The sequence below is a fragment of the Penicillium soppii genome, assembly GCF_028829465.1.
Source record: "Penicillium soppii strain IBT 18220 chromosome Unknown utg000010l, whole genome shotgun sequence".
Classification (NCBI taxonomy): Eukaryota; Fungi; Ascomycota; class Eurotiomycetes; order Eurotiales; family Aspergillaceae; genus Penicillium; species Penicillium soppii.
The window spans coordinates 2,699,906-2,724,933 of NW_026643240.1; the positions used below are offsets into that span (position 1 = coordinate 2,699,906).

Genomic DNA, 25,028 nt, shown 5'->3' on the forward strand with positions numbered 1-25,028 from the left:
AACAGAAGTCGGCAAAAACAGGGGGGAAACAAGAAACATCATATAGACCGCAAACCGCTGGAAAAACATTTGACTTAAGCCGCTGCCGCCTTGAGACCCTTCAGGGAGCCCAAGCTCAGTGCTAGACCCTGGGAGCGACTTCTGATGCGCACAAATCCTGTAATCGGCCCATCGTCACCCTCCTTTTCGATACTCAAGTTAGCCAGCGCATCCTCACCTAAATTAAATTAAATTGGTTAGTTATATGATCAAGTTTGATAACTGGTTTGCTGGGGAATGAGAAACATACCGAATACACTGCGGGCATACAGATTTGCGCTAAGGAAGCGGCAGTCGCCCTTGAGCGAAGCATCAGGCGTCAAACAGGCCATGTTAGTGCTCTCCATCAGCTGCTTGAGGAACTCGCGTAAAGTTTTGGCCTTGGAGTTAATGTTAACCTTGTTCTCCCACTCGAATTCAGTCCACATAGTCCGGAACTGTGTCTCAGTGCAGTGTGCGGGCTGGATGTAGTCCATGATGTCGGCATGGATATCGTTAAGAATGACCACATGGGTCTCGGTAGAGCTAGCGCCGTCATAAACGATGTTACCGAAGATGACACCGGTGTCGGTGGAGGACACCTTGACAGTAGCCTGGACGTTCAGGAAATCGCGAGGACCCAAGTTGTTGGTGGATGGCCGCTCGACAACCTTGAGGTCACCTAGAGTTGCGAACTCTACGCACAGGTTTTGTAGGGTTTCGTTGGTTTGGTTCACCAACAGAACATCGAGAACGATGTCGAACTGGTGGACAGTGACGTAAGCTTCCGCATAGACAGAGTCGGAGAAACCAGTCAATTGCACGACCCGGCTGAGCTTAGAGGAGACGTTGTCCACAGTGGAATCGCCACCGGTGGCCTTAACGAGATCCATTTCAATCTCTTCGGCTCCCTCCACAGTGTTCTTCTTGGTGAATTGGCGGATGGGGATGGCGTCGTCAATCTGTACAGCAGTCTTCGCCTTCTCTACTGCCTCCTTTGCAGCTCGCTTCTTGTCCTCAACCTGGACCATAGCGCGGAAGGCCTTCCGGGTATCCTGCAAGAAAGTGGCCTCGAGCTCCTTCTTCTCGGAGAACTCTGCCAAAGAGCGCACACAGGTCATAATACGATCCACCGAGTCCTCATCAATAGGGGCCTTGACGAAGTGAGATTGACCGACACGCATGATTGAAATCATGATAAGCATGGCCTCTGCACGGAGGGCGTTGGTACGGGCAGTATCCTGAGAAACCTCCGAGTGGCGCATAACCAGCTTGGTCAATGTCGAAGAGAGAACGGTGGCGAGATAGTAGTCTCCGTCCAAGATGAGTTGACGCAATGGGGGCTTCTGTGCAGCCTTAACGGCCTCGAGACGAGCTGCCGCCGCAGATTGGCTGGTCAAGGCACTTTCAGTGGCATATGTCCCATCTGCAAGCACCTTTCGGGATCCGGTAGGCGCGGCCTTTGGTTGGCCGTTGGCGTGCTCCAAAAGCAGGGTATTGTCATCCGGAACCTCATCTAGAAGGCGTTGTTCAGAGGCCAAGATGGGTATTTCACCGAGACTGGCTCTGATCGTCTGCCAAGCATCCCGAATGTCCTTCTCCTCCAAAGAGTATTCACCAACAACCCAAAGGACTCCGCGGTAGACCTTTCCAGCACGAACCTCGCTCAAAGTCGAAACCAGACGGGCGACAATCGATCCACGCAAGTCAGGGAATTTCTCCACGACCTCCTTAACGAACGAAATAACATCAACAGCGGAGTTATTATTGAAGTCGGCAATAAAGTCCATCAATAGATCAACCACACTAGCGGCGATTTCGGAGAACTTGATGGCGCAGGAGTGTATTGACTGCACCAAGATTTGGCGGTACTCGCTGTTCTGTGGGGCTGGTTAGCATTACTGGGTTGTGCGAGGTGACTATACAACCTACCTGTTCATATTGTTCGTCGACGGTCTTGGCAAGCTCCTTCTTCAGTAGCATGATGATCTCTTCCACATTCTTGCTAGAAACCATCTCCATGGCAAGGTTAAGGGCCTTTCTCCGGACATCAATATCCGGGCTGCTGAGAACCCGCAGAGCCTCCATTGTCAAATCACCCAGAACACCCTCGTTGCGGATTCTGAGCTGGTCCACGCGGTCCAGGCAGATAAGTTTGACATTGTTATCGGCTTCCCTGATTGCGAGCTCGATGAGCTTGCCCGCGGCAGCTTTAACGGCGACAGGGTTGCTGGTGAGAGCGGTAAGAGATGTTGCGGCTTCATAAACGACAGTGCTTGTAGAGGCATCGAGGAGTTCGAGCATGAGTTTCAGGTATCGTGACTGTAATCAGTTAGTAACCGCAATACAGGTTATTTCGATTCTGCAAGCGCACCTTGTTCTGAGGGTTCTGTACTGCATCCTTGCGAAGGAACTCCAACTCTGCTAATTGAAGCAGCTCATCCGTGTTGGGGATGGTATCGAATGTGGTGCGCAGGTATTCCAGTGCCTTTTGGTGGCTAATGGACATGAGCGCTGCGAAGGCATTGCGCTTGCAGGTGCTATCCGTCTCAGACTCAAGGAACGTCTGAAGCAGCTCGGGGGCATCAGGAATTAGAGACTCGAAGTGTTGGAAAATAGATGACACGGCCCAGACAGCGTTTTTGCGAACATAGGCGTGGCGGTGTTCCAGGCACAAGCGTGCGGAGGAAAGGAGGGGTTCAATGAGTTCGGGTTCGCGGAGTTTGCTAAGGAATCGGAGGGTATTTCCACGGATGTATTCGTTGGGGTGTTGAAGATCGTTTCGAATTCCGTTGCTGTTAATTATGCCGGTTAGAGGGAAAATTTCAAGCAGCAATGGCCAGGGGTGTCCTCACCAAACCAAGATCATCTCCTGCTTGAGCTTGCCAGTAGAGTCATGCTTCGGGCAGATTTCATAGAAGAAATAAAGCAGTTTCTTCAAAGGCTTGCTTTTCGAGGGCATCACAAAGCGAATGATATGCATTAAGATTTGCGGCATGGGATCTCCATTGAGCATGATGGTGATAATTGTCCGCATTGTGTCCAACTTGGTCTCATCGTTGCCTTTCTCCAGTTGCAGCTTCAGCTCCTGCACAGTTGGCTGGTCGGCAGCATTGTCCAAATGGACCAAACTATGGGTATTTTCGAGGAACGACGCCATGGTGGTGAGATTGGGGGAGCGGGAAAGAGAGCTGCGAGTTGTCAGTTCCGGGGTTGTTTTGGGGACACATCAGCATGTAAGTTCACAACGCACACTTAGGGTAATTCTCCCGGGATTAGGAGTTGGCGCCGGAATTCAAAAACAAGCAATTAGTGTAGAGCAACACCCCTCGCCAGCCTTGAAATCATTAGAGGTTATAAAATGCGCAATGGGGAGGGACCATCAACTTGTCCCTTAATCTGGCCCCGTCTTGTGTGGATGACTAAGCCCGCCCGCCGCTTTTCAACTGCCAGTTTGACGTCGACTGCTTTCTTGAACATTTGACGACTTGACAACAGAGGTTCGCCAATATGTCGAATGAGACATTCTATTTACGATACTAGTAAGGATGATTGAGCCCAGATCTCCTCAGCTGCTGACAGTCCTCGCAGCTCAGGTCACTCTGGGCGGTTTGGACATGAGTTCCTAGGTAAGTCCGCATACCATTTCTCCTGTTCTGTGTTTGGTCGCTAACATTTACTCAGAATTTGATCTTCGCTCCATTTCAGAAGGTAGCAGCGCCGCCGTACGATATGCCAACAACTCGAACTACCGCAATGATTCCCTCATCCGCAAAGAAAGTAAATGCAGGCCCGACATATCAAGAGAACGAAACATAAGCTGACATGCTACTAGTGTGCGTGAGCGATGCGATGGTGCAAGAAGTGAAGCGCATTATCAAGGATAGCGAAATCCTGAAGTACGATCATGTCTCACTCCAATGAAACGAAATATGCGTTCTGACCTAGCTTAGAGAGGACGACTCCAAGTGGCCTCAGAAGAACAAAGATGGACGCCAGGAGCTAGAAATCCGAATTGGAAATGAGCACATCTCTTTTGAGGTATGATCTTGACGCCTCTAATGGGGATACCCACCAGCTCTAACTCTCTGGGTGCCATAGACCGCGAAAATCGGCTCACTAGTCGATGTGACCGAATCAGATGACCCCGAGGGTCTGCGGGTCTTTTACTACCTCGTGCAGGACTTGAAGGCTCTTGTTTTCTCCCTGATCTCTCTCCACTTCAAGGTACCATCGAGTCCTACTCCCCTCTTGGCCCATTTTTAACCAGTATTTGTTTTTGCAGATCAAGCCTATTTAGTGGCTAAGCGCAAGCACTAAAATTGAAAGAGAAGCGGGGATTTTTTTTTTAATGACAGTCAATAGGCGTTCATTGAGGGTTTCTTTGGCGAGCTCAAGCCTTTAGCTCAATTCACATTGGATTGATACCAATCAATGCAGGTTCCATATTACCAGGCAATGTTTGATTGCTAGCTAGTTGTCATGTTCCACCCGTCATAATATGTGTGCTCGGGCTCAACCAATCAAAGTAGGATATTTATATCAAGCATCAACCTATTTCTCGACCTCATTCAAGGCCGGTAATTTGAATTTATCCCTGTAGTTGTAATCTTGGCCTTTTCAGCTTCAAATTGATATCTAGGATAGGCTCTCGTTTAGTGGCAAACATCGGTTCCATACATGCATATGTGGTGTTGTCCAGGGAGCGTGGTCCCTGTCGTAGTCTCCAGTGCTGGAGTATCTAACAAACTTTAGAACTCAGTTACCCATAAATTTGTTGACAATGCAATTGGCTCATGGAACTGTGAATTGGGTTAGCTACATATGTTTTCATGAAAAAACAAAGTTTGATTGTCTCACTCAGGCAATATTCATACCCCTAAACACGGGTTCCAATCTACCAGCCGCCTGCCTGTTGTCAATTATTTCCGATGTCTTTCGTAGAGACTAGAATCTAGCATGACATCTTCAAGCTTTCTTACTTGTCGTCGTGTGAGTGACGTAGGTGTAACTACGTACATGTGTACATATGCAGTAATAGATCATAATTAGATTGACTTTTTTTGTCGATTATTACGGCTCAATACTAGCCCTGGAGTCTACAGATGATGAGCAACTGAGATATTGGATCTTACTGATTAGATCTTGCGTATATCCTTTCAATAAGATCCTTTACGGAGTAGCGACCTTTATATAATGAAATAAAAGAGCGAATAGAGAGAGATATGGAATGATGTATATATGTTCTTATAGACAAAAGAGAAGTAGAATCGTGCACATATATATTTAAGTATAGGGGAAATTGTAGTCTTAACGGCGTGGGAAAGGGCGGAAATGTAGACTACCTTGTTTAACGAGCCTAGACAAACTATGCCGAAGGATGCTGCTCTGCATAATCCCTTAATTTTTACACAGCAGGCCACGAATATCAGACTTCTGAAAAGCTTTAGTGTGCATGTATGACATCCTTCAGGAAGGGATGATCCATGCACACCCACACTGCCTAAGGCGTACTATTTTTGTACTATATTTATTGTATTTCAAATTCAAATATCCATATATACAGGTTTTCCTAGTCCAAACGATTTCTTCTAGAACTCTGATCATGGCTTTTAACTTGACGTAATTGCTTATATCGGTGTGTATTGAGTTGATAGCTCAGAATTTCTGACATATCAATTCCACTAATACATCCATATTCAAACATGCATGAGGAAGATATAAATTTATAGTTTACATTTTTGCGCATCAATCAAGCCATTTAGGCAAAATGATCTAGATGTTTTTAGACAGGGATATACAAACTACTACAGTTTTAATAATCAAAAAACCTATAACTAATACCAAATTCGAACTAAATTGAAATGGAAGCTCCAAAAGCGAGTAGTCATGCCATGCAAATGTTAGATTGAAGTCTGTGATTGGTCAATTCGGATCTACAGCCTCATTTTCAAGGCCAACTATCTGACATAATCAATATATTGCGGTGGCGCGCCAGGCGCTGCAACAGGTGACCCACTGCCTGGTCCCCGCATTGCGCTCCTCAATGCCTTAAAAGACTTAGTTCGCTGATCTTGATTCCATCTCCCTTGCTCTTCTCTTTTTTTTTCTCGCTTTTTTTTTTTGCTTGGAAGCGTCTTGTTACGGTTCAATGTTTCCTTTCCTCTTACCTTAATCCGCAATGCCGACTCCTAGCGACAACTCTTCGATCGCTGAGGCGATCTCCACTCGCACATGTCCGGAGCCGGACAGAATCGCGGCCTGGCGAGACTCCTCAGTACCTAGCCAGCCTGTCGATATAATTTCACCCGACAGTTCCATCACACCCTCCATTGAGCCCTCCATCCTGAGTCGTTCCGGTGATGGCACTGTCTTAGCGCCAACCAAGGCAGACAAGCTGACGCCCGTCGTTGACGATGAATCTGATCCCATCCGAGCTACTTCCCCTGCCGAGTCAACATGCATTCGTAGTCCGTCTCCGACAGTACCGCAATCGAGTTCTTCACTTCTCAACTGGGAATTCTCCAATGTTCGGGTTAGTACCGGCCTTTTTCTGGGGTGCGCCACCTAAACCACGCTAATTATCCCCGCAGCTTTTGCCAAACCACACATCCTCCTTTCTCCGCTCGGGAAGCAAATTTGTCGGAACACAGCAAAGCGATCGTCAAGTTTACAATGTTGATGTCGAGATCAAGCATGTGGACATGACTGAATCCTATCTTTGCGGCTACCTGCGAATTCAAGGTTTGTAACTTGCTGCACGCACTGTGCATTGGACCCTAACTAACGTACTTTTATTCGCAGGCCTCACGGAAGATCATCCTACCCTGACTACCTTTTTTGAAGGAGAAATTATTGGCACCAAACACACTTTCCAAACTCGTAATGAAGAATGGGGCGCTTCGGAAAAGACCGACCTGCACCACTGGTCTCGATTCCCGGCGTGGCGCCCCTTGGCCAAACAAGCTAAACGAGCGGATTTCACATACCGTAATTTCGCCCAGCGTGAGCATATATTTATGAGATGGAAAGAGTCTTTCCTTGTCCCCGACCACCGAGTGAGGACAATCTCAGGAGCTAGCTTTGAAGGGTTCTATTACATTTGTTTCAACCAGATTGAAGGAACTGTCAGTGGTGTTTACTTCCACGCGAAAAGCGAACGGTAAGTCCACACCATAATCGTCCCCAAAGCCGACTGGTGCTAATATTGTAACAGATTCCAACAGCTTGAGCTCAAGCATGTCGAGGATCGTGGATGCGCACCAGCAGTCGAGTTCCGCTGAATTTGCCGAACTGGACTGCTGGTGCACCCCACACTCTTATGATCCCCTGTGTGATGATTTGGTCCTTATACTCCCATATCTCATAACCCATTCCCAACCCTATTATGTTTGATGCCACCCGGCTAAGCAGTGCTTCCTGGTCCCCTCTCCGAACGAGAAACTTGAATTTCTCAAATCTCCCATCGGGCTTTCTATATTGGTTGCTTTTCCTCAAATACCCTCTATGCCATCCATTCTATTTACCTCTTCCGACTTCGTGGTTTTTGGTCTCCTGTCGAATGCGTAGGTCACTCGAGGGTTTCCAAAATTATGTCCGTCCTTGGCCAAAGCCTGCCTTCATCCTACCTATCCTCAAATTGTTCTACATGCCTCACGATATTGCAATCTATGAAACGGCGTCTTTTCTCTCACTTCTGGCGACTTGGTTCTGGTCACCTCTCGCACCTTTTGTTTGGAGTAATCTCTCATCTCTTTCATTCTTGTTCTCTTATTCAATCCTATCTCTTTTAAGTTAGTGCTGGTGTTATTTGTCGGGCGTTATCTTCTTTCCTGGGGCAGCCAAGCGATAAGCCTTCCTGATTCTTGAAACCTTTTTCTCGCCTAACGCGATGCATTTTGTAGTTGGGTATATACTAGCCATAACGCACCCTTGCACCATCGATGCCCATCAACTGAAATATCGTAAATCATGTAGTCGAGTCTCAAAGACTGAAGAATGATGGTGGAACCACTGTCCTCCGAGCTAAGAACACTAGAGTGAATGACGCAATGAGTAGTCCCATCAACTGGGTCCTTTTGAAGTAGGGTTTATTTTAGTAAAGCAGAGACATTGTAAATATTTGACAGGTGCTTTATTCTTTGCTGCTGGCTTGGTCTCAGAGCGTGGGATGAACTTAGTTAGGGCTACCTACGGGTCAAACATGAATATGGGCTCGTTTTTATTGACGTCGCAGAGTACGCAGTAGTCCTAGTTGAAGTTGAATCGGGGTTGGCTCAGCTATGGGAAAAGCTGCTACAAGAGCTGCCGGGACCGGGACCCATGGACTCATGAAGAAGCTGCAGTCGATGCCACGGCGGGGGTAGGCATTACCAATACAGCGAGAGCAGTGGGCAGCAGAGGGTAGCAGCCTGCAGTATACAAGGATCTGTGCCGAGGTACTAGGCGTGGCCGAAAGAACCAACATCAACATAAAATTATTCGCCAAATCATTCGCCGTGTTGAATTTTGGCTTGTTCAAACACCGAAAAGATGATTGATGATGGAGGTCATCTAGGACATAGGGCGGCCAAATCCGCGCTGCAGTGCTGATTGGCCAGGTCAGGATTGCCAGGCCCGCGCCTGCCTTCCGCTGCGGACCTCCAAGCCCTAAAGGCTATAATCTAGCCTTACAAGAACCCCCACCCATTTTGCACTATACGTGGAAACCATGAACAATGTAAAATTGTAATTAACTGCATATATGTGCTAGCTATGAGTGGTGTAAGAAAGTACATACTAAGATCGACAAACTCCAATTCGTTTATATTCGAGTGTCGTACAGCCAGAGATATATGCTAAAAGACCCTCACGCCAAACATAGAAAACTCACCTGCAATGAGATGAACGCAAACATAAACAAGAAAAATGAAACCGAAATGCACGAATGAGAGTACCTGGGCATAATATGAAATAAATGACCGTAGCGAGATGACATTATAATATGGCTTTGGCGAAGAGACATGAAAACAAGCAAAGAGGCGAGGAGGGGTATCACATGCGATGCCATTCGAGAATGACGAGATCGAGCGAGTGTGGTGGGAAAAGGTAAAATGCTTTTTTTATGTCCCATAGTAATCAAAATTGAAATGTTGTATTCCAAGAACGTGGGAGGATCCTAGGAAAGACCCAGGGGAAGGAAGAATAGCGAGTGAGAAAATCACATGTATGCCGAGTTATGGCGAGTAGTAGTCGTCGAACTGGAACTGCTGCTGTAGTCGCTACCTGGGGTAGGGGGTTCCACGACGACCTGCTGACGGATAGAAACAATCCATTCGTGCTGCAGCAATTCGGCGGCAGTTGCGCGGCGAGCAGGATCACATTCGAAACAGCGGCGCACAAAGTCGATACCTATGTCACTGAGCTGGTCGCGAGATGGAAGTACGGGCTGCTTGCCCTGGGCGATATTGTACATAATCGCCCACTCGTTGTCCAATGTGGACCAGGGCCGGCGACCAGTGGCCATTTCTAGGATCACACATCCCAAAGACCAGATATCTACTGCTCCTTGTCGGTCGGCTAGATTTGCAGCGTCGCCCCGAATCACTTCTGGTGACATGTACATCGGAGTTCCAGTGGTTGTCTTTTGGTTCTTGCCGCGCGTATTCGCGTCTTTGTTGATGGGATCCTTGGTGTTGGGGGTTCCGAGGTTGTCTACTGGGGCGACTGTGCGACCCGTGCGAGCGATGATCTTGGCTGCACCGAAATCGACGTACTTGATGACACCGTTGTGGTCGAGCAGAATGTTCTCAGGCTTGATGTCACGGTGAACAATATGGGCCTCATGGAGATATGCCAGACCTTCGAGGAGTTGGAGCGCATAGACCATAATGACAGTTTCATCTTCGATACGACCGTGCTCCAACAAACTGGCTAGGGAGCCACCGGAGCAATACTCCATGAAAATGTAAACCTTGTCACGGTGCACTTCAATGCCGTGGTAGGAGACAATGTTGGGGTGATCGAGCACTTCAAGCACACCCATTTCGTCTCGAATCTGCTGGGCGATCTTTGGAATAAGCTGTGGGTCTTGCAGGCGAATTTCCTTCACAGCCATCAAGTAATTGCTGTCCAAGTTGATAGCCACATATACAGATCCAAAGGTACCACCTCCAATGAACTGGCCTTGTTGCCAGCGCAAAGTGACGTTGGTAGCTGAAGAGGATAGTACAGTGAGTGACCGATCCGCTTCATCAGACCCCTCCAATACCTTTCCGAGGGCCTGTCGCTTCGCATCTGCTTCGATTCTTCGATCTTCAATTTCCATGACACGCGCGTGCCAGGTGTCCCGAACAAGTTGTGATGCTTCCTCGTCGCTAGTGATTCGACCGGCGCCAATCTGTCGGGCTCCATTGCGCTCTTCCATGCGCTTCTCGTTCTTCGCCGCAAGAGAAGATCGAGCACCCATGATGTCGAAATGGGAAATAAGAAGTGACATGCACCCGGCAACTTTCAATCGGAAATCACTGTACTGCTCTTGATCCATGGACAATAGATGCCGGCTGGATGTCATTGCCATCGCAAATTCGAGAGCAGCCACAGCCCATTTGAAAGTCTTCCGGTCTGCAGCATCACATTCATCACAGATGAATGAGACCCAGTCCAGAGACAATTCGACCAACCGAGCGCTGTTCATTGATCGTCTGTTGGCATCGACATAGTTGGAGGATCTTTTGCCAAATTCTGTTGCGAATGAATAGCAGGCCTGAATTAAATCATTGTTATCCCATTGTCTCTCTCGCAGCTGGTCTTTGATGACAGCAACACTATCCATGATAGTCATGGATAATTTGAAAGAAATCTTCTTGATCTTGTTCAACTCAACGTTGACACGTCCAAGATTTGCACGTTGTTCAATGACCATATCAAGTTGAATCCCCGTAAGAACTGTCAGTTCTACACGGGCATTCTGGAGTCGTTCTTGCATGCCTTCCACAACTAGACGCAGTTTGCCCAACCGCACATCTGTTGGGTGTTCCAGAAAATTCACTTCCATCTGTTTTCCGGCCCAAGCAAGGGGTCTTTCTGGCCGGATAGCAAGAACGTAAGGAATGTGGCTATCTTGGGTCGTATCGTCCTCTTTGAAAGAGGTAGAGAGGATGGCTTGGATGTCTTCGGGTCGATTCCACAATGCAGGATGTGCAACCAGGTAGACTCCTTTCTGGCCCGCAGATGTGGGCGTAGTGACAAGAAAATGGTCGGAGATCAAAAGAGCCTCGACGAAATCGTATGCGATATCGGCAGTGATGTTGTATTCGGTGGCATTCTCGAACAGTTGGCACAAAAATTTGGAGAAGCGGTACAGCTTGCGTTGACGGATACGGGTTGAGTCAAGAATACTCTTGTATCGTTTGTCCATGTCTTGCACTGTTTCAGTGGGTCGGGGAACGAGTTCACGCTCGAAGTGAATCATGAGACGCTGCAGTGATCTGGCAGTCAATGCGCTGTTTTAGGTCGTTAGTCTCAAAATCACTTCAATCAAGCTGGGGAAATCATACCTAAACTGCTCCGCCACCTCGATATCTCCACCGTCAAGCCGTCGACCGATATCATAAGAAAATCCCCACTCCTGCTCTAGAATTTCGGCCTCTTTGAAAGTGTTCTTGTTGGCATTCAGCTTCCAGTTCAAGAGCCGGAAATAATACTTCATAGCATCCAACACCGAATTGTCAAAATTCTCATCGACACAAGGGGGCAGGTCCCAGCCAGGTTCTGGCCTGGAAACATCAAGATAGCGGAACTTGATGTCGACTGCTACCTTCATAAGGATTTGGAATTGAGAGATCATTTGATCAATGAGAATGGGTGCTTGCGAAGCCGGGTCCTTCATGTTCTGGGCGTAAGACAGACGGACACGAATAATCTCCTGGATCAAGCGAGAAGGAAAGTTGATCAGAGTCAACAGTTCCTCAATATATGGTGGTAAGTGCCGTGCAGCAAATGCTTCCGAGTTTTCGATCAAAGTACTCTTTGCTTTATGAACGACGGCAAGAATGCGAAGAAGCATGCCGTCCTTATCTTGGAGTGTCTTGAGCCCATCTTCTTTCATGATGCGATCAAGGAATGAAGAGCCATCTGAAAGGTCGTTCTTCGCAGACTTGACTCTGGGTTCGCTGAAGTTGAGGGCTTCATTCCCTACCCAGCTTTGCAGCACGGCCAGCTCAGTGTTAATGAGAGCTGTGATGTTATGCCATGCAAAGATGGCCGCACGGCTGGAGACAAATTCCTCCGAAGCAACACGGGGATTCGCTATTTCCATTTCTTTGTGCGAAGAGTAGAGAACCTCGCACTTTTCGACCTTTTCCACAATGTCTTCCACTTGTTGTCTCGGTGGTTTCCCAATCTCGGTCTCACCTTTGATCTGGAACCCAATGATATCCTCAATGAGTGGACCGAGATGTGACCGTGCGTCCTCAATCAGCTTTCGCTGCAGAGGAATGCTTCGGCCGCATGTCCTTGCCCGAACTCCGATCCAGAGTGCGTAACTCTGGGCCGCCGACCGTTTTGATTCTGCAGATCCGATAAGCCGTTGCTTCTCTTGCTTGACAACATCTCCCTTCAAGACTGATGCCAGCATAGAATGCCACTCAAGCCGTTCCTGGTTCTTGGGATGCTTGAGCTCTTCCGTAGTTGGCAGGTTGTCATCCGGGAGGAAGAGTTGTGTATCGGGGTCATAGGAATCATCGTCAAATGCGACTTCGGAAGACGGTGAGGGGTCTTCCAAGTCGGCGTCTCCATCGATCATGTTGTTTGCTTGTGCGTCTTTAAAGTGGTGGTACCAGGCTTGCGGGTTGGCTCTGATCCGTTGGACATAGGCTTTTTCTTGGGCCCGGTATTGCGCGTTCGGATCGCGTCGGGCGCCTCGTTTAGTTGATGAAGATCGTTGGCGGTCTTCTTGGAGACTGATGTACTGTGGTGGTCGTCGTTGAGGGGCATACGTATTCGATGGCGTCCTTGCCGGAGCGGACGGGCGCTGGAGTCGCGGGTCGCTAGCCATGGCAAGGCCATCGGATTTGTCGAGGATCGTCGCAGCGCCGATACTAGCTCCACGTGGCCGTGTTACTGGAGCAGTGGACCATGGGGTAAGGCCTGGGGAATGGGAGGGAGGGGAAGACGTGATAGTGGTGGCAGGTGTTTGAATTTGACCTTCGGTCTCTCCAAATGATGAGTTTGTTCTGGGGTATTGAGGAGGGTATTCATCAGAGGAGCCCGAGCCATCTGAGTCAGGGCTGGGGATCTCCGAGTGCTCCATGATGAATATGCCGTGTGATGATCCGGAAGAGGCCCTGGAGCTTGCAAGATGACCATGATAGGGGTGGTGTGGCGGTGTGGCGGTGCGATGTGGCGGAAAACGGTCGTACCGGATGCTTCCCCACCCAATCGTCTTCCATTTCTTTTGATCAACTGGCGATTTTGCCTGTTTAATATTCAGCCACTACGTGGCATCAATCTTTGTCCGGCATTTATATTAAGTTCGAGCCGTCCACACGTCAGCTGTTTCTATTGCAGCTGTTCTGTTGCATTGAGCAACTGGCTACATCCATGTACAACATTGTACTTGAACCCTTCCAACTTTGACTCTTTGATTGGAAACCTGTTTCCCAACAGGCAGTAGAATTTCTAACTCGTAATCAAGTTTTGCCTCGAATTTCCTTTTCTCTCCATGTGTCATCGCCGTTCAAGTATACTGATTTGCATTATATAAAGTTTCCCCAGTTAGTTCACTGCAAGCGATGTCCCGAAAGAGAAAATAACACTTGATTGGGTGAAGAACAAAATGCGTTCCGAATTACGAAGTAGATTTATCAATGTCACAGGGGTAGGTAGAGGTTTGCTCAGGTAGTGAGTACGGTGCCTGTGGAACGTAAATTTCATTGTCACTACAAGGTGAAGCCACCTTTGCGAGTAGCCTGCAGTTTTAATACACGTAGCGAATAACATGGTAGAACACATTATCTAGGTGACCTAGGTAGCCCATACTGTACAACATTGTAGGGCTTCGTTTCAAAAGCAAGGGAACAAAACACAACTTGCTTTTCTTCCAAGGCTATCATTTTAAGCCACATCTATATCACCTACTGATTTATATCGTGACACTTTATACCAGCTTATGAATTAGCTCTCTCGGTTTTGCAATAGTATGATGTGTTGTGAAAGAACAAAGTCCACTAACAGATACAGTGGGTTTTGATAACTTCGTGAGCCGAGAGCTAGGGAAACCAAGAAAAGCCACTATGCCCCCCCATCACTATTTTGAAGAAATGAAAGAAAATATTCACCTATATCTCGGATAAGCGAATTTTACAGTAGTATTTCAAGAGTCAACAGATAAGCTTTGATCTGATGTATTTTGCGAGCAGAATGGTAGCATCCTGCACGTCTACAAACGTATAACTTAGTTAACTATAACATAAGTAGTTAGTTAGTTATGTGACTTGGGACACTTGTCATATGCGCATACCCAATGCACATCACATTATGAGGTATTATCTGGTAGCTTCAAATCAAAAGAACATTACCCCTGACTAGCGTTGCTGTGCATGCCCTTGGCCAGCATAGATCGTGAACACTGTCGATCAGTGGATCTGAGGTGAGATCGAGCACCACTTTCGACAATTGGCTACTGGGGCAGATCTACACAGGCTGATGGTCTTGAAGATTTCGAAGACGCTATGTATATTGTAGTTCCTCCGGTTCTTCTTCTATAGTCTTTCTCTTTATATCGAACATGAGATGAGATCACTAAACTGGTCATGTGAGGTTGAAAACTCCCCATGGGTATATACAAGTCGTTTAGCTGTCACTCGATTAAAATACACTGCGTTACAGAATTTTTTTCATGATGAGATGGCTGCTCGGGCCTTCCTATCAATATTAAATTGGTTTTAATGGCTTGAAAGGTTAAAGGATTAAACAATGATGCCCTCTTGGGCTGTGCCCCTATTAAGCCGGCGGTTTTACCGTGACGTCTCTACAATGTAGATCTATTCAACATACATAGATCTGATCTAGGAGATCAATAGTGCAGGTGAAGCTGCATACAAATATACCAATAGATCTAGAGTTAGTCTGATCTCGTGTGTAAGTGCAATGTTATATAGAGAGTTCGCCAAGCCTCGGGATGCCGAGATACTAAAGGACCCACCAATGGGAATATGTGGGCTTATCTGGACCGATAGTCCGCGTGGCAATGGGTTAGTCTGCTCCATACGTTCTCGACGTTCGTTCGTGTGGAACCGGAAGAAACTGTACCGGAAAATGGAGAGCCATAGATGCGGAGAGATCTGGAGAACATGCCAGGGACGCCATCAGGGATTCTGATGTACCTAGCATAGAGAATTTGTAGACATGCAAAACACTGCATGCAATTTTTCAGAGATTCATGGGGACATAATCGTATCGTAAGAGGCGTCATAATTATGGACAGTCATCAATTCTCTCAAACTCTCCAAGCCAATAGAGAGGATCATAGAAAGTGAACCCCCTCGCATTGTAGAAGGTCTCTAGGGTTGATAAGGAGAGTTAAATATTGGATGTTGATTGGTTGCAAGGTTGCAAAGATAAGCCATCCAACGTCCGTTCCATAACCTCGATTCGATTATACCGAGCAATAACACCCATGGTCATTCACTTTAACTTGAAACCTATAAGGAGTATGCAATTCTCCGACTGGATCCCGGCATCCTACACATTTGTATGTTCGTATTGAGAAAGCGGGTTTAGCGACAGTCAAACACTGGATTGAAGATGATAAGCAAACACTTTTGATTGGCTCATAACCTCATATCTACAACCAGTCGTGGAGCTTGCTGCAATTTTGATTAGAATTTATCTCCTTTTATTATTTTCTTTTCTTTTCGTCACTGAAATGACCCAATCTGTCTATCTTACCCTTCAGAGCTCCCCCTGCTTATCGCTAGTCTGGGGGCCAATGCATGGAATCTATTTCGTAGAGATGTATGTCTCCGTGTCAGGGGGGACACAGACTGGGTTTTGTCAAGGTCAGAGAATATGCATCGAAAAATGCAAAGAACATAGGTGACAGGTAGTCTACAAATGTGTATGTATATTGTTCGATATCATGAGTCTCATATAAGTCCCATACAGCCATTACCAAAGAGGTCAGAGTATGTACATCCATTGTAAGTTTAACCCGTATTTCCCCGGTCTGGGTCCATGGAGTATATACTCCATCTACTATTAAACCCGGCATGGCTGAAATGGGCTGTCTTGGCCACTCCTATCGGTCAGATCAGATGAATCATATCAAAAGTCAGAGCAGCTTTTACTATCGGAACTAGGATCGATGGTCTGGTAACCTTCTAGCGTGAGACAGTGGGGCATTGGTCTGGCACTGTTATTTAATTCTCAGGGTTTGTCCCTGCAGCCCTGACATATCACTTTTCTCTCTCCTTTCACAACAAGGCTTAAGCCCGGCCCTTTCTATCCACCCTTCCTCCATATCTTCCGGCCTCTGTATCTTTCAGAGAGCTTTGAGATCTGTGATACTTCAGCTATTCAAGCCTTATCTTTGTAATACCCACCTTTGGTTCAGCCTAGGTTCACAATGGCCGTTGAGTACAACGGGACCATCGCAACTGGCGGTGACTCCCTTCATGATGACCTGAACATTTTTTATGATGTATGTAGCTCAGTGTTATTACATGCTACATGGTGCATGCAAGCTGACAGTTATATTAGTCCGGTGATATCGGATGGGTTATCGTTTCATCAGCGCTGGTGCTGCTGATGATTCCTGGAGTTGGGTATGACAACAACATCTTCTCAGCCAGAAGATAAAACTAATAACTCCTTGATAGATTCTTCTACTCAGGTCTTGCCCGTCGAAAATCTGCACTCTCTCTGATATGGCTGTCTATCATGTCGGTCGGCGTGGTTTCCTTCCAGTGGTTCTTCTGGGGATACTCACTGGCCTTCTCTCACTCAGCCGGCAGCTTCATCGGTAATCTCGATAACTTCGGCTTTAAAGGTGTATTAGCTGCACCCTCAATAGGAGGTGACAAGGTTCCTGATCTCCTATTTGCTATCTTCCAGGGAATGTTCGCTGCGATTACGTGAGTCTTTGGCATCATTTATGGATAAAAGTCCAACTCGATCGGCAATTGACATTCAATTCTTCCACAGTGTTGCTCTAGCCGTTGGTGCAGTCGCTGAGCGTGGCCGCATGCTTCCCTGTATCGTTTTCATGTTCGTCTGGAGCACTGTCATTTACGACCCAATCGCCTGCTGGACCTGGAATTCATCGGGCTGGGTATACAAGCTGGGAGGACTCGACTTTGCTGGCGGTACCCCCGTTCACATTGCTTCTGGATCTGCTGCCCTGGCCTACTCTCTGATGCTGGGCAAGCGTCGCGGCCATGGCACTCACGAGCTCAACTACCGCCCTCACAATGTCACCCACGTCGTCATTGGCACAGTTTTCCTGTGGGTTGGCTGGTTCGGATTCAATGCTGGCTCTGCATTGGCGGCTAACCTCCGCGCTGTCATGGCTGCTGTTGTCACTAACCTTGCCGCTTCTGTTGGAGGTGTGACCTGGTGTCTCCTGGACTACCGCCTGGAGCGCAAGTGGTCTACCGTTGGATTCTGCTCTGGTGTCATTGCTGGCTTGGTGGCTATCACTCCCGGCTCTGGATATGTCACTCCTTGGGCTGCCTTTATCTTCGGTGTCGTCGGTGCTATTGCATGCAACTATGCCACCAAGCTCAAGTTCCTTCTTGGCGTCGACGATGCTTTGGATATTTTTGCCGTCCACACCATCGGCGGTTTGGTTGGAAACCTCTTGACTGGTCTCTTTGCTGCGTGAGTGAATTTTATTCCAGAAATGTTCATGAGTATATACTGACTTTACTTTGCAGGGACTACATAGCGCACCTTGATGGTGTCACTCAGATCAGCGGCGGCTGGATCAACCACAACTATATCCAGCTTGGTTACCAGCTTGCCGACTCGGTCTCTGGATTTGCCTATTCCTTCTTCGGAACATGCATTATCTTGTTTGTCATGAACCTCATCCCCGGCTTGAGCCTTCGTGCCCCCGAGGAGGATGAGATCATGGGCATTGACGATGCCGAGATCGGCGAGTTTGCTGTAAGTTGTAACTCCTAGTTTCTATCGTAACCGTTCTGACATGCGATTTTAGTATGACTACGTCGAAATTACCCGTGATATTATCAACGGCACCGAGTCCAGCGAGGTTGGGTCCAAGCGGACTATGACTCCCACGGGCGAGACAACCATCGATACCAAGGCATAAATCAATCTGATTTAATGCTATCCCTTTCTTTAATACATAATACCTGGCAACCGCCTTTCTATCCTTTTCTTTCTTTTCATTTTTCTCCGGCGGGTGTTTTCCCTTAGAGTCGCATGTGTTGTTCCTTTCTCTTCTTGGATCCTCTCACGAATGAGAGGATCCCAAATTCTTCAGCATCATTAGATACCCAAATATCAAAGTTTACAAAATCGAGTCTCTTCCAAAGTATGAAGATGTCAATCAATTTGATGAATACTGGCAACTAAATCTACATATAACTAGATATTAAGTTATACATACATTCCATTTAGCAAAACTGGCCCGACACACTTCTAAATGTCAATTGATTGCTATCTTTCTATCAGCCGCTGCTGGGTCTTTTTGAGTATTATTTAGGGTCCCATCCTAACTACCTATGATTCGTGAAAATGTAGCGGACTATCCCCCAATTCATTATAGAACCTCCAATTTATCAGGTGTCTCCAGGATTCAAACCAAGTACGTAGATCTGTAGTCCTGAATACATAGGACTGCATTTCCTATTGATGTTTATAGACATCCGGAAAATGTAATAAATGGTCTCAAGCTCGTAGATAAATGATTAAATAATACTGTTGACGGCGATGCGATATCCTCAGCGACCTCGAGCCGCATGATTGGTCGCCCGGGCGCCCGGGTCCGCTGACAAATTCCGCTGAGCTCCAGGGCTGTCCGTTGAGGCACCTTCCGCTGAACACCAGAGGTTTCCGCCCCACCAAACCCATAAGGGACTCTTTCATTGATTCCATGACCTCGTTGAACCAAATCGGGATGGATTACGCACGCTCAGCAAGCTCTGAGAGCTCCGACATGGCGTTCCCAAGCGACCCGTCGGAGTTTGCTAACGATTCGCGCATCTCTTATTCACAGCTTGATAATACCTACCTCTTGGAGACGGGTAACGGCCAGGAGTTTCTCTGGGATACTGGTCTTAAGCGCTGGATCATGCAGGTATGTAACCATGTGAAACCTCACAGTCTGGGTTGCGATCAATCAAATTGGCGTGCATGCCCGCGAGCTTCATGTGCTAATGCGATTTGCGATTAGGTCGACGAAGAGCTCATACGCCAGCAGCAGTCTGGATACACTTTCGAAGGTGTTGATGAAACCGAAGTTGTTCATCCTCGGGAGCTAAAGAAGCGCAAGAAGGCAGCCGACGAGGTAAGTGCTGCCATAATTGCGCTGGCCAAGAAACAACAAGGACTGATCGTACTTTCTTTGGATATAGAGCGATGCACCCAAGGTCAAGAAGCCCCGCGTGAAAGTGAACAAGGCTGTGTGGGTTACCAAGATCCCACTCGATGCCCAGAAGGATGAGATCCGCGAGCGGTTTGCGAAATTTGGAGTCATTGCGGAAAATGAGATGGGTGAAGCCAGAATCAAGATGTACGAAGATGAGGCTGGTAAATTCAAGGGCGAGGCACTGGTTGTGTACTTCCGACCGGAGTCAGTCGACCTCGCGATCAACATGCTTGATGAGACGGATTTTCGCCTTGGCGTTTCTGACCCTGCTGGGCCCATGCGAGTGGAAGTCGCCGACTCGTCATACAAAACCCATCAGCCGGATGATCAGGAAAAGCCAAAGCTTAGCCTGAAGGATAAGCGCAAGATGACTGAACAGAATGAGAGGCTCAATAGGTATGTTGACGTTTTTGTTTGGGGGAGATGCTCGTTCCATGCTGACTTGTCGGGCGTAGAAAACTCACGGACTGGGATGACGATGACATCGCCCCGGTTATCAAAAAGCCCACCCAGTACGAAAAGATTGTCATTCTCAAGCATATGTTTACTCTCAAGGAACTGGAGGTTTGTTACACGACTTGGCTTTTCCTACGCATCTCTAAATACACAACTGACGCAAAAGCTTACATAGGAGGACCCTGCCGCTTTGCTTGACATTAAAGAGGAGATCCGCGACGAATGCGCTACCATTGGCGAAGTCACCAACGTTGTTCTCTATGACAAAGAGCCTGAAGGCGTAGTTACTGTTCGGTTCAAGGACCCGGCGGACGCACTCACATGCGTAGAGGTAGGTCATCAATTGAGGTTTAATTCGCTTTGATGCCAGCTACTAATGTGTATTGTAGAAGTTGGCCGGTCGCCGCTTCAGCGGCATCCCCGTCGAGGCATACATTTCGCCAACTCGTCAGAAATTCCAGAAAACCGACAATCGACGAGAGTATTTGGATGGCGCCGCGGACTCTGCCGACGAGGACGAGGACGAGGAAGAACGCCTCGAGCGATTCGGAGATTGGTTGGAGGGTGGCAATGCTACCTCCAAGTAAACTCCAAATGCCACCTCCAATCAATCTCAAATCGCTCAATTCCCTCAATGACGGAAAATGAGAAGGATTGAAGTGATCGATTTGCAGACTGGATAGTTAATGATATCAAACGAAGTGTACGATAGGATGAGTTTTTCGGAACGCAATAGTCCCAATAATGCAAGCGATAATGACAAAATGTTCAGTAAATCATAAAATGTGTCTGGAACAATAAAGTACAACAATCGTATTATTGAAGGCAATTGTAAAAGAGAGAGTAATAGATGTTGATGTTTCTGACGCGCCCCAAGGAAAAGTAAACTATGGTTCGTACTTTCCCCCGAGTCCCGTGATGCGGCTATACCCAATTAGGTTTCCCCCCTGAAGTTCAATTGTTGACTTGTTGATTCCACACACACCGCTCAACTGCTCCTCTCTTTCTCTTCTTCCCCCATCCTCTTTGACTGTCACCGGTCTATAATCTCCCTATCTTCTCTCTCTCACACCATCTCCATTGGGATACCTTTTCAAAATGCGTGAGATTGTATGTTGACTTTGTTCCTCCTCCAGACGCGTCTATGTTTTCATATGGCCCCTGAAAGAGACCCCACTATCAACAGATCTTTTGCTAACTCGTTACTCCAGGTTCACCTTCAAACCGGCCAGTGTGTAAGTTTGATTATGCCATTGGAACATTCTTGGAAACATTCTTGGATTCTTGGGTTCATGGAAACTAAATTGGGCTTGTGTTTTAGGGTAACCAAATCGGTGCCGCTTTCTGGTACGTGAAGAACCACTAACTTTTTTTTTTTCGTGTTGGGGATCAATTGACAACCTGCTAACTGGTTTACAGGCAGACCATCTCTGGTGAACACGGTCTCGATGGTGATGGACAGTAAGTTCTCAACGTGATGGATTCCAGATGATTCAGGCCTCTGATCTCTCGTTAGGTACAATGGTACCTCCGACCTCCAGCTTGAGCGTATGAACGTCTACTTCAACCATGTGAGTACAATGATTACAATATACTCCAGCGTGCATCGTCTAACCTTCTTTCTTTGACCGCTCAGGCTAGCGGTGACAAATACGTTCCCCGTGCCGTTCTCGTCGATTTGGAGCCCGGTACCATGGACGCCGTCCGCACCGGTCCCTTCGGCAAGCTCTTCCGCCCCGACAACTTCGTCTTCGGTCAATCCGGTGCCGGTAACAACTGGGCTAAGGGTCACTACACTGAGGGTGCTGAGCTCGTTGACCAGGTCATCGATGTTGTCCGCCGTGAGGCTGAGTCTTGCGACTGTCTCCAGGGTTTCCAAATCACTCACTCCCTGGGTGGTGGTACCGGTGCCGGTATGGGTACACTCCTGATCTCCAAGATCCGTGAGGAGTTCCCCGACCGTATGATGGCCACCTTCTCCGTCGTTCCCTCCCCCAAGGTCTCCGATACCGTTGTTGAGCCCTACAACGCTACCCTTTCCATTCACCAGCTTGTTGAGCACTCTGACGAGACCTTCTGTATTGATAACGAGGTATGATTCACTTGGGAATGGGATTGGGACCGGAAAACCGCTGACAATCCTTAGGCCCTGTACGACATCTGCATGCGTACCCTCAAGCTCTCCGCACCCTCTTACGGTGATCTCAACCACCTTGTCTCCGCCGTCATGTCCGGTGTGACCACCTCCCTCCGTTTCCCCGGTCAGCTCAACTCCGATCTCCGCAAGCTTGCCGTCAACATGGTTCCATTCCCCCGTCTGCACTTCTTCATGGTCGGCTTCGCCCCCTGACCAGCCGTGGTGGCAGCCAGTACCGCCAGATCAGCGTTCCCGAGTTGACTCAGCAGATGTTCGACCCCAAGAACATGATGGCTGCTTCCGACTTCCGTAACGGCCGTTACCTCACCTGCTCCGCCCTCTTCCGCGGTAAGGTCTCCATGAAGGAGGTCGAGGACCAGATGCGCAACGTCCAGAACAAGAACCAGAGCTACTTCGTTGAGTGGATCCCCAACAACGTCCAGACCGCTCTGTGCTCCGTTCCCCCCCGTGGCCTTAAGATGTCTTCCACCTTCGTCGGAAACTCCACCTCTATCCAGGAGCTCTTCAAGCGCATCGGTGATCAGTTCAGCGCTATGTTCCGTCGCAAGGCTTTCTTGCATTGGTACACTGGTGAGGGTATGGACGAGATGGAGTTCACTGAGGCCGAGAGCAACATGAACGACCTTGTCTCCGAGTACCAGCAGTACCAGGAGGCCTCCGTCTCCGAGGGCGAGGAGGAGTAGTAAGGACCTCCCAAATCCCAAGATCACGAATCTGACGACTAACGACATGATTTTCTTATTTTAGCCTCGAGGAGCCAGTTGCTGAAGAGGATATCTAAATGAATCCCCTCTGAGAATCGTTCAAAGTAATACCCTTGTCCAGCCTACATTCTCTACCATTCGGACCGGTTTCGTGGGCTCAAGCCCTGAATCCAATTTGTTTGAGCGCACCTAATTTACATATTTTTTTTGTCTATTTTCCTGCTCGGCTTGGGTGATTGTTCGGCCCCTTCTGAATAGCACATATTGGAAAAGCAGTTGACGAAATGACTCTTCCCTCTTGAATTGCGTCTACGGCCTTATTTATTGTAGAATCTTGGCAACATACACATGTGTTGTTTGCCAATAATGTAGCTGCAGTGTGTTCCCCTTGAAATTTGTGTTGATGCTCGAAAATCGCTATTATCTACCCAAACACCCTCAGCCTTTTGATTTTCGTTGTTGTACTTAGGCGTAAGACTCGATACACAGCACTGATGCCGCAGGCTATCAGTGAAAAGGGCATTTTCCAGTCCGATACCCCTTTAGCTCTTCTAATGTTTCATTCAACTGCTTCCTGCCTTTGCCCTCAAAATACTCAGGTCCAAGATCTGGGATACTGTACCCAGCGGGGTAATACTTATTCCCTTCGTCACCAGGCACAGGCCGCCCCAGAGCCCGAGTTAGCCATGCCGTCGGGCCCCAGCGGTTCCAGAAGGTGGGCTTGACATAGTACGGTGCCGCGTCCCACTCGGTGAGAAAGAAGCGGTCATGTTCGTCGGGTTCTTCGGTAAATGAAACGTAGCGTAGGAAGTTTGGCCGGGGTGGTGTCAGATAGCGAAGAACCAGCTTGCGGGTTGCAAGTAGTATCGAGAAGACCGTCTTGTAGAAAGCCGTTGGAGGGTCATAGCTTCAAAAAAATTAATTAGCAAGAAAAGGGACGAATGAGCTCGTTGGATAATCACAGGATTATAACCATCGAACATTCCATAACTTACTACATCGCCTTTCGCAGTCTCACGTCCATCATATATGACACAAACTGCAGGCCGAAAGGATGAAGCACTTTCGGCAGCATATAAACCAGCACAGCAGTTGTCTGATCAGCCGTCTCCCGATTCTTCGCATCCGGAACCATACATTGCGCCTCGTACTCCTCGCTCCAAGCGTCAATCTCCTCAAGCCACTGAATACCATCAGTAAACCCCTTCTTACCAGAAGGCAGCTTATCATAGCTGATGTCGAGCGCATCACCAACACTCTTCCAAAAAGTGCCAATAGCGCAGCGCTCCAGGTCACTGAGATTCCGCCACTCCAAGCGATTAATGAATCGAATCGGCTGCAGCGCAAACAGCGCTAGCGTGAAGAGCATATCATCATCGAGAATCTTGCCCGAGGCCCTGTACCCACTGTGCAGGAAACGGGTGCGCGCGAGTCCCAGGTAAGCGCGCTGCGAGGCCGGGTTGTTGCCGACCATCTCTTGCACGAGAGCGACGGTGTCGCTATAGCGCTTCAGGGAGGTTTCTGGATTGGAGAACTGGCTGGTTTTGGCGAGAAGGGTGGAGATTGAGGGGATGCCGTAGGTCTTTGGGATTTTTAGTTAGAATATTTCATGTGCATGGATTTGATCTCTGGTATCGAGATTCTGGGTTCTGTACTCTGAACAAGGCAAATTGCAAGCTCTTAATGAACATGAATGGGAATTCTAGTTGGGCCACTTGTTTTTGAATTTGAAATGCCTCCTCGTCGGTCATTTTGGCCATTGACTCGCGTGTCGGATAATCATATTGCTTGTGCAATTTACGCAGTCGTTGGAAACGTAAGGTGATTGTCACCACTGGCCAGGCGAGGAGAAGACCAGCGGTGTAGGGCAATAGCTGCGAGGAGGCTGTTATGGCCCTGCCTGCCTCAGAGAGCGACATTAGCGACCAGGTGTCATTCATGGTTTTGATGTTGGGAAAATTGTCCAACGAAAATCTTCGTGAAAGAGAGGATTCCGCAGGTTTAAATAAATGCCGGGGTGGTCGTAGACCAATACGAACCGGGGAATTAGTTATGAAACGATCGCCGCCTCGTTTCGCTAGTCTGATCGCAAGTGCAT

At 47.9% G+C, this 25,028-nt stretch overlaps 9 protein-coding genes across 9 annotated transcripts; 6 read left to right on the forward strand and 3 right to left on the reverse strand.

Annotated features, from left to right (window-relative positions):
* Positions 1 to 74: 74 nt before the first annotated feature.
* N7529_011679 (coatomer subunit beta) lies at positions 75 to 3,178 on the reverse strand (the record flags this gene model as incomplete). The annotated part of the gene is made up of 5 exons (XM_057247205.1): positions 75 to 217; positions 290 to 1,898; positions 1,951 to 2,340; positions 2,393 to 2,813; positions 2,874 to 3,178. The coding sequence occupies 5 exons, from the start codon at positions 3,176 to 3,178 to the stop codon at positions 75 to 77; spliced, it is 2,868 nt and encodes a 955-aa protein (XP_057092554.1).
* A 350-nt stretch (positions 3,179 to 3,528) lies between these two features.
* N7529_011680 (mago nashi family protein) lies at positions 3,529 to 4,284 on the forward strand (the record flags this gene model as incomplete). Its single annotated transcript, XM_057247206.1, has 6 exons — positions 3,529 to 3,560; positions 3,610 to 3,647; positions 3,703 to 3,798; positions 3,854 to 3,917; positions 3,972 to 4,059; positions 4,120 to 4,284. 6 exons carry the CDS (start codon positions 3,529 to 3,531, stop codon positions 4,282 to 4,284), a joined length of 483 nt encoding a protein of 160 aa, XP_057092555.1.
* Positions 4,285 to 6,199: 1,915 nt separating this feature from the next.
* N7529_011681 (GID4/VID24 family protein) lies at positions 6,200 to 7,301 on the forward strand (the record flags this gene model as incomplete). Its single annotated transcript, XM_057247207.1, has 4 exons — positions 6,200 to 6,553; positions 6,612 to 6,762; positions 6,823 to 7,180; positions 7,235 to 7,301. The coding sequence occupies 4 exons, from the start codon at positions 6,200 to 6,202 to the stop codon at positions 7,299 to 7,301; spliced, it is 930 nt and encodes a 309-aa protein (XP_057092556.1).
* Positions 7,302 to 9,217: 1,916 nt separating this feature from the next.
* On the reverse strand, positions 9,218 to 13,309 carry sskB (uncharacterized protein; the record flags this gene model as incomplete). Its single annotated transcript, XM_057247208.1, has 2 exons — positions 9,218 to 11,501; positions 11,556 to 13,309. 2 exons carry the CDS (start codon positions 13,307 to 13,309, stop codon positions 9,218 to 9,220), a joined length of 4,038 nt encoding a protein of 1,345 aa, XP_057092557.1.
* Positions 13,310 to 16,624: 3,315 nt separating this feature from the next.
* N7529_011683 (ammonium permease MEP2) lies at positions 16,625 to 18,331 on the forward strand (the record flags this gene model as incomplete). Its single annotated transcript, XM_057247209.1, has 6 exons — positions 16,625 to 16,699; positions 16,759 to 16,823; positions 16,878 to 17,132; positions 17,203 to 17,877; positions 17,934 to 18,165; positions 18,218 to 18,331. The coding sequence occupies 6 exons, from the start codon at positions 16,625 to 16,627 to the stop codon at positions 18,329 to 18,331; spliced, it is 1,416 nt and encodes a 471-aa protein (XP_057092558.1).
* Positions 18,332 to 19,141: 810 nt separating this feature from the next.
* N7529_011684 (U2 snRNP complex subunit CUS2) lies at positions 19,142 to 20,655 on the forward strand (the record flags this gene model as incomplete). The annotated part of the gene is made up of 6 exons (XM_057247210.1): positions 19,142 to 19,321; positions 19,418 to 19,531; positions 19,599 to 20,008; positions 20,068 to 20,176; positions 20,244 to 20,399; positions 20,461 to 20,655. 6 exons carry the CDS (start codon positions 19,142 to 19,144, stop codon positions 20,653 to 20,655), a joined length of 1,164 nt encoding a protein of 387 aa, XP_057092559.1.
* Positions 20,656 to 21,222: 567 nt separating this feature from the next.
* On the forward strand, positions 21,223 to 22,418 carry N7529_011685 (uncharacterized protein; the record flags this gene model as incomplete). The annotated part of the gene is made up of 5 exons (XM_057247211.1): positions 21,223 to 21,303; positions 21,492 to 21,529; positions 21,585 to 21,639; positions 21,705 to 22,160; positions 22,215 to 22,418. 5 exons carry the CDS (start codon positions 21,223 to 21,225, stop codon positions 22,416 to 22,418), a joined length of 834 nt encoding a protein of 277 aa, XP_057092560.1.
* A 77-nt stretch (positions 22,419 to 22,495) lies between these two features.
* N7529_011686 (uncharacterized protein) lies at positions 22,496 to 22,909 on the forward strand (the record flags this gene model as incomplete). Its single annotated transcript, XM_057247212.1, has 1 exon — positions 22,496 to 22,909. The coding sequence occupies one exon, from the start codon at positions 22,496 to 22,498 to the stop codon at positions 22,907 to 22,909; it is 414 nt and encodes a 137-aa protein (XP_057092561.1).
* A 528-nt stretch (positions 22,910 to 23,437) lies between these two features.
* N7529_011687 (uncharacterized protein) lies at positions 23,438 to 24,870 on the reverse strand (the record flags this gene model as incomplete). Its single annotated transcript, XM_057247213.1, has 3 exons — positions 23,438 to 23,837; positions 23,926 to 24,512; positions 24,586 to 24,870. 3 exons carry the CDS (start codon positions 24,868 to 24,870, stop codon positions 23,438 to 23,440), a joined length of 1,272 nt encoding a protein of 423 aa, XP_057092562.1.
* Positions 24,871 to 25,028: the final 158 nt, after the last annotated feature.